The sequence below is a fragment of the Cataglyphis hispanica genome, chromosome 5, assembly GCF_021464435.1.
Source record: "Cataglyphis hispanica isolate Lineage 1 chromosome 5, ULB_Chis1_1.0, whole genome shotgun sequence".
NCBI lineage: Eukaryota > Metazoa > Arthropoda > Insecta > Hymenoptera > Formicidae > Cataglyphis > Cataglyphis hispanica.
The window spans coordinates 2536923-2545574 of NC_065958.1; the positions used below are offsets into that span (position 1 = coordinate 2536923).

General features: G+C 31.1%; 1 protein-coding gene across 3 annotated transcripts; it reads left to right on the top strand.

Annotated features, from left to right (window-relative positions):
* The first annotated feature begins 645 nt into the window (after positions 1-645).
* Positions 646-8584, top strand: LOC126849861 (serrate RNA effector molecule homolog). Of its 3 annotated transcripts, none has more exons than XM_050592162.1 (15): positions 646-775; positions 919-1215; positions 1663-1857; positions 3187-3253; positions 3332-3576; positions 3672-3847; positions 3912-4037; positions 4168-4409; positions 4550-4690; positions 4775-5020; positions 5116-5286; positions 5382-5644; positions 5757-6032; positions 6222-6344; positions 7932-8584. In XM_050592162.1, the coding sequence occupies exons 1-15, from the start codon at positions 657-659 to the stop codon at positions 8008-8010; spliced, it is 2766 nt and encodes a 921-aa protein (XP_050448119.1). In that variant the 5' UTR covers positions 646-656; the 3' UTR covers positions 8011-8584. The 3 variants fall into 3 exon arrangements, with proteins under 3 accessions (XP_050448119.1, XP_050448120.1, XP_050448121.1); XM_050592163.1 differs by having other exon boundaries at positions 922-1215; XM_050592164.1 differs by lacking the exon at positions 7932-8584 and adding an exon at positions 6598-6771.
* The last annotated feature ends 68 nt before the right edge of the window (positions 8585-8652 follow it).

An 8652-nucleotide genomic window follows, 5' to 3' on the forward strand; every position in this document is an offset into this window, starting at 1 on the left:
TTGTTGATTCTAAAAGTAAGAGCCAATCATGTTAGATTGCTTTGTAAGCGGTTTGTTCTGCTGAACGCGCTCAATTGTTGAGGCTCATCGACGTTACTGCTCATGCGCGGGTTGGCCCTAATAATTTGCATACGTAAGTGGATCGAGTGACGTAGAGGGTTAGCTATTTCTCGGATTTCACTTGAATACAATCTCAGCTTTTCGTTGACTGATACGTCTGTGGTGAGTGAACCTGTTCAATTATGTCCTTCAGCATTCTGTACTCTTCCTCGTGCCTCCTAGATTACAGTACAATGCGCAAAATATCCCGTGAAACAAATTGGTTATACACAATGATATCGATGTACATCGCGCCTTTTTGAGGAAATGCTGCTCGATCTTAACCGGCTTTTTAATAACGATGGAAACTGAGTACTTGCTCGTGTAGAAATCACTATTTTACAATTGTTGGCGGTCTCCTTATTTACGACGTCAAACTTAGCGAAAAACGTACATTGAGGCACAGTACTCTACTTGTAATTTCGCTTACATAACCTCTAAATGTTTCAAATCATTATATATAAAATGGAAGCATTTTTATAAAAAAAAATTATATAAATATTTTTTTTTTAATTTTCTTTTTATTTTTTTCTGGCAGACGTTCAACACTGCAGAACATGGCAGACTCGGATGATGAATACGATAGGAAGAGACGTGATAAATTCAGAGGTGAAAGGACAGAGTCATATTCACGGGAACGCAGAGATGATCGTAGACGTGATGATTGGGTCGATAGGTATATATATCTCATATTTCTAATTATACATATTCTGTTTTATATATGATGGTAAATAAATCTCTAATTTTTTTTTTTTTTTGTTGTCTGTTTATAAAATGTTTATTTTATCTATTGAAGATTTTTTGTTATTTCTTTGATAGCAGAGAGTGGTCAAGTCGTCCTAGACAACGTCCAGATTATCGCGAGTATCGAGGTGGAGGAGGTGGAGGACGCGATCGTTACAGTCCTGCAAGATCTCAAGACATACAGCCACCTTTGAAAAGAATGCGATTTGAATGGGATGACAGACCAAGATATGGTCACGACTATTATGGTGGAGGCAGCAGTGGTGGTGGTGGTGGTGCTGGCGGCGCCGGTGGAACTTCGTGGAGTCCAGATCATTATCCCCCTCCTCACCATGGCAACCATCACTATGGCAATCACAGCAATAGTAGCAGGTTCGTTTGTTTTGTTATGTCCAAATCATTTTCTTCTTTTGAGTTTTACTGGAATATGATAAATAGTAAATAATGAGGAGAGCAGGATTTATGAGGATTCCGCCAAAACGGAGTCGTTTGACTCCAAGATTATTAGCTAAATTAAGGTAGTACTGTATTAAAATACTAAAAGCTTGTTTTTAAAGAATACAAACAGATATATATATACAGTTATTTTTTTAATAAATTTCAATTGTTTCATTTAAATGGAGATAAAATATAAATGTCATTTAATAATAAATATTTTAAATAAACACACATATATCACATATCCTGTGCATATTTTAAAACTTACTGATTGTACTGACAGACAACTATATTGTTTATTGTATTTTGTATTTATTGTATTAATTAATAATATTTATTATTGAAATTATTTTAGCACATTGCATGATATTGTTTTTTCAGTCGAGAAGTAGCTGGAAATTTCAGTAATTCAAATGTTGAAACTCAACCACCTATGATGTCATTCAAAGCATTCCTTGGTACTCAAGAAGATACTATTACTGACGAGGAGGCTATTAAACGCTACAACGAGTACAAATTGGAATTCAGGAGACAGCAACTCAATGAGTTCTTTGTCGCTCATAAGGACGAAGAATGGTAGATAAATTTTTATATTTTTCTTTTTCACACTTGACAGGGTTGCATTGTTACATATAGAGGATTGAACAATTTTATCGCGGCATTTTCTATGTATGATGAAATGGAATTAATTTCTAGTGGCTGAAATATTTTTACTGAATTTATCAAGCTAAATAATAAATGACATTGAAATCATAATTTTATACAAAAAAAGATGAACACATTTAAATAACGCGGCCATTATAAGAGATCACATAAAACTCTGTCCATGCATGTACATATATTGCTACACATGCCTGGTGGAGATAGATAATTTATATAATCTTTGATAAATTGCAGACACATGATACTATAGCTAATTTCAAACAATATGATCAGCTCTGTCTATCCCTACAGCGTATCGCCGTCATCGCCTTATACCTTGGGTCATCTCGCTCGTTTATTTTCTCGTACGATATTTTATGAATTTCGCGTTTCGCGCATCGCTGAAGACACAAGGTGCTTGTTTAGGTAGCTAAATAAATTGCGAGCTGGGCGCGCAAAGCCCAAAACATGCTCGCGTATAGGCCGCGTTCTAAACCCGCTATTTATTTGTCACGCTCGAGTACTATACTTGTCTATAAGACAAGTACTTGTCTGAATCGACGAGAAAACCGAATGCGAGTAGAAATATGACTGCAGGTGAGGCTTCATTCTGTAATGTAATGCATGGTATTATTGACCATGCTTCGGGTATATTTAATTACGATAAATATGAATTTGGATAAATCATGGAACAAAGATTTGCAATTAAAACTTATATAATTTTTTGTTTTGTCAATTTTTAATTTATTATAAAGAGCGACATAGTTAATGGGTTTGAATACTTCTTACTAATGTCTCATTTTTTCTATCTTCTTGTCTACTTTCCCCTACGCATTCTACTGATTGTGATAATACTTTTAACAAAAGTTGTATCATAGATACAACTTATAATTGATTGATTGGTTACAAGGTATTTGATACAAGATTTTTATTCAGAAACGTTTACTTCACGAATATATGCATGCTCATGCACAATATGAGGAAGCAAGATGCCGATTCTTTTGCTTTTACTTATGTGAAGCATTAAAAAAAAAAGCTATTGTGCAACATTTTGTATACCTCATATCTGCATACGCAATTAATATGCAAAAAAAAACGCCGATTTTCATTCGCGTTGCATCTTTTAAATTACAGAATTAGCTGCATCACTGAATTATACGTACGTGTGTTCCTATTCAAGACTCGTATAAGATTCATATAATATTATTATACTGAATTGCTTTGTGAGCATTCACTTATTCTGCTTTTTCTATTGATTATTAGGTTCAAAATAAAATATCATCCTGAGGAATCAGTGAAAAGAAAGGATGAACAAGTATCAGCACTTAAGGTAGATGTAATGCTAAAATATATGAAACATCATCTTCTGATTTTAGAATATTTACCTGATTGTGAAATTATATTGCAGAAACGCGTGGATGTTTTTCTGGAGTTGCTGAACTCGGGAGAGATAGAAAAAGTATCTGTCGACGCCGATCAAGCAGATGCATTGCTACATCTTTTAGATGCAGTAGTTATTAAACTAGAAGGAGGAACAGAAGAAGATTTACAAATTTTAAACATCAAGCCACCTAAACCTATAATAACTAAAGATGTCTTGAAAGAAAAAGAAGATAATAAGAATAAATCTACAGAAAAAAAATCCGAGAATAGGTATTACATGATATTAAATATTAAGATACACATAAGATATAAAGAAATAAAATTAATAATATTCTGCAATTATTTCCATATTTGCTTTATTTCAGCGATGAAAAGAAAATGGACGAATGTAGCGAGAAAAGCTCCAAAAATGATGAGAATGCCGTGACAGAAGTCGAAAATTCGGAAAAAGATGAAAATACGAAATCTGAATCTGATAAAATAAAGCAAAACGGTGATGAGTGCAACGATGTGGAAGAAGCTGCTAATGATAATAAGCCTCGTATGTATATCTCAACATTTAACAACTTTTCCATTCCACAATAACGTTATCTCCCTTATTATAGCGGAAAAATCAGAGAAATCAAGGAAACGTAAACGTACCGAGAGCAATAGCAGCAGCAGTAGCAGCAGTAGCAGTAGCTCTTCTGGTAGTGACAGTAATAAACCAGACACACCAAAAACGGAAACTCGTAAGTACAATTAAATAGATATTTCTTTGCAGAAAATATCATAACAGTCTTTATATTATATCTATTTATCTTTCTATGTATCTTTATATTATATTTATTTTACTCAAATCATACATTTAATTATCATCAGCTGCCATCGAAAAAATGGAGGCTAATAACGAAGAAGCTGACGAAGAAGACACTAAGAAAGAAAATCAAGAAACTAAAACTAAAGTAGAAATTACAAATAATAAAAAACCTACAATTGAGCCAGAAGCAGTGATTGATTTGGCTAGTGAGGATAAAGATAAGGAACCTAGAGCTCTGCACAAAACTAGTAGCATTTTTCTTCGTAATTTAGCGCCTACGATTACCAAAGCAGAAGTTGAAGCGGTTAGTTGAAGCATTATTTATTAAATAATTTTATAAGGGATTTATTTGTGAAAACTCATATTTTTTTACTGCAAATTTTGTTCTTTTGTATTAATGATATAATTGACATTTGAAATAATATAGTTATTATTATTAAATAGATGTGCAAGCGATTCCCTGGATTCTTACGCGTAGCTATAGCGGATCCGCAACCTGAGAGACGATGGTTCCGCCGTGGCTGGGTTTCGTTCGAGAGACAAGTGAATATCAAAGAAATCTGTTGGAGTTTGAATAACATTAGAGTGAGTTTATTCATTTGCACTGTTATTAAAAAAAAGGATTAAGAATATTTTTAAACTTGTCTTTGTGCTTTTCGTTTTATACAGTTACGCGATTGTGAACTTGGTGCTATAGTAAACAGAGATCTGTCGCGACGTATTCGATCAGTGAATGGTATAACATCTCACAAACAGATAGTCCGACATGACATTAAACTTAGTGCCAAAATTGTTCACAATTTGGATAATAGAGTGGGCTTATGGAAGGAAGATAAAAAGGACGAAAGTGCATCGAAACAAGAAGAAGATAAAGAAAATAAGACCGCGCCAAGTAGTAGTGAGGTCGAGCAAGCTGTAAGTAAAATTGCGGATTATGTTTCTATGAAAGTGCTTGTGTATCTAGAAATTTAGTTTGCGATTGTATCAAATTTTCTGCATTTTCTGTCTAGGCTTTTGGATTGTCATCTAAAAATCCAGTATTGAAAAATATAACAGACTATTTGATAGAGGAAGCTTCAGCCGAAGAGGAAGAATTGCTAGGTATGTCAGGTGAGCAAGAAGAAGGTCAGTTAGGTGGTGACGGAGATAGTTCTATTGAAAGAGATCCAGTTCTAATCAAGGTAAATTAAATTAACTCGTACAAAATGGCGATTAATAATGAAAAATAACTTGTTTGAATATTTTATACAAACATGTTGCATCTTCATTCCTGCAGGTATTAGACAAATTAGTGTTGTACTTACGAATCGTTCATTCTGTTGACTACTACAATCATTGTGAGTATCCAAACGAAGACGAAATGCCAAACAGATGTGGAATAATGCACGTGAGAGGATCGCCACCCAATACCAAAATTTCCAGCGCTGAATTATCGGAGTATTGTCGTAATTTCGAGAGCAAAATGTCTGCTTTCCTGCAACCAATCGCTACCTTATCCACTGAAGAGTTCGAGAAGCTAGGCGCGAAGAATGCCGAAGCGTATCCTTTTTTTTTTTGTTTCATCGAATATATAAATACGCGATATACTAACTTGACAAATGACAATTTATATGATATATTAATATGATATATTTCCTTAATATATAAACAGTGAAGTCGAAAAATTCGTCCAAGCTAACACCCAAGAATTGTCAAAGGATAAATGGTTGTGTCCTCTTAGCGGAAAGAAATTCAAAGGACCTGATTTTATCCGCAAGCATATTTTCAACAAACATTCCGAGAAGGTCGCTGAAGTGAAAGCGGAAGCTGAATATTTCAATAATTATTTAAAAGATCCAAAGAGGCCTCAGCTTCCCGAACATCCTGGTAATAAAACACCACTGAGGGAAGGACCGCGCGAGAATTTTTCACCGTATGGTTGCAGCTCGTAAGTGTACAAAAATCAATTGGCAATTGAAAATATTTAACAAGCAGATCATTTGTGTACACAATCATCATTGTAATATGTACATTATAAAAAAGGTGTTACTTTATGTAAACGCACACGTTTCTTAGAATTTTACCAAAAATATGGAAATAAATATATTAAGATATTCCATACGAATATCCATTCTAGATTCGGAAATTACGGTGGTGGATACGGCGGTGGCAGGGGCAGTTATGGTTCCGGCTATGGTGGCGGATTCGGTGGTGGATTCGGCGCACCGCGTTCCAATCGTGGCGGATTCAACCGAGGACGGTAAGCTACTTCTTTCATTACGTTTCGATACAAAGCATCAATAAAGTTTGTCCCGAATAATATATCATATGGTTTATAAATAAAAATTATGAAAAGAATTTACATGGCATTACGTTGGCACAAGTCAGCTTTCTTTGATCCATTATTAAATTCGTATTGAATCAAAATAAGATTTAAAATGCATTTATAGAACAAGTAAATTCTCAGTCTGATCAGGTTAATAGAATGAACGTAGTGACGCAATGTTTTACAGGGTCGCTCCGGAGTCTGCGTCAAGATCTATTGTTAGTTATAATGACTTGGAGCAGTCAGACACGGACATGTTTTAAATTTTGTCGAAATCTACGCGAATATAATTTCACAGAACAAAATAATAATAAAAGCGCTAACGTTTTATGCAAATTGTCTTTGTGCCAACATATACTTATGTGCATTATATGTATACATATACATACATACATATATATATATATATATATATATATATATATATATTATATTTATATATTTATATATATATATATATATATATATATATATATATATATATTATTATTATTATTATTATTATTATTATATATATTTATTTATATAATAATTTATATAATATATTATATAATATAATAATTTATATAATAAACATATATATATATATATATATATATATATATATATATAATATATAAAATATATATAATATATATAATATATTATATAATATATATTATTACATATATATTATTATATATTATTATATATAATAATTTATATAATAAACATATATATATATATATATATATATATATATATATATATATATGATATATATGATATGTAATACATCATTGAGAAAAGAGAAAAAACGTAAAATTAATAACCATTGCATTAAAATCAGCACAATCTTTTATTCAAGTTGTTTATAGTACAACTCAAATTATTTAGACTATGCATTGATCCAATATTATTTTCATAGAAATATATAACAAGAGAAACAAATAAAAATCTGTACCTTTATATAATTTTTTTATTTTTTATTATTTTCTTTTTTTCAAATTTTAGAGATCGCAAATAGATTTCTTTCAATTTTTCAATTTTTATACTTTAATGTTATCTAGAATGAGTCTGAAGATCCTCTGATGCTGGAAATTTATGAATAACAAATAAACCTATTTGTATATTATTCTAATATATTTGTTATTTTATTTTATCCTATTTCCGCTTGAATCCCATGTCCGGTTGATCGTATATCAGCGAAATTTATATGATATCCAATTATATATGTGGCACGAAAAATAATTATCATTCTTAACAATACATTACAATAATATTTTTACAAACTTTGTTGAGAGTTATCAACTCAAACAATTAATCAAGTAGCTAATATAAATTTGTTTTTTGATTTCAATATAGATATATGGAAAATATATATAAAAGAAAAAGGTTACGTATATGCAAAATAACAAAAAATATAAATTATATATATAGTTTAATACTATTATAAATGTACTATTTAATACTATTAAAAATTCTAATATATTGATATATCAATGTTCCTTTAATTATTTTAATAAATATTTAATATTGCAGTGGCGGTGGTAGCGACTTTCGACCAGTCATACATTATCGAGATCTTGATGCACCTCGAGAACCAGACGAATTCCTGTAAGATGATCAAATAATATTTACAAGAAGTACTGATCGAATACGAAGATACATGGGCACCACTTAGAAGTACTTGGAATTTCAATATGTCCTTTGTAAACAACATTCACAGTATACGTTTCGCGCGTATCTGTATAAATATTTATATTTGCTATAATTAATTCTTGATTAAAAAAATTAAACGAATCGTTTAATTTTAAAATAGCAGAATATGTATGAATATTGAATGTTAAAAAAAAAGAAATATTAAAATATGTCTTCACATAAAAAAGGCTTTGAATACAAAGAAAAAGTCTAAAACCAATCTAGAAGTAACATAATAAGAAACTTGTATTATGAATTTTATACATAACTTGATTTTCACAGTGTCTCTGAATAAAAAAAAATATATAGATACTCTTATTTAAGCAGTAAAATGTGCACTCTGATGGAACAAATCAACTTATTTCGCATATGTTTTTTTGTTTTATGTGAGCAGAAGCATAAAATTGATTTATATAATTTTAATATTCTTAATATTCATGACACGTAAACTGTAGAATTATAGAATAATGACACAATAAAAAGGATCCTGAAAATTGATCGTACTATTTTTTACAATCGTTAAATTATAAAGAGGAAGAAGGATAAAAAGAGAAAGATGGAG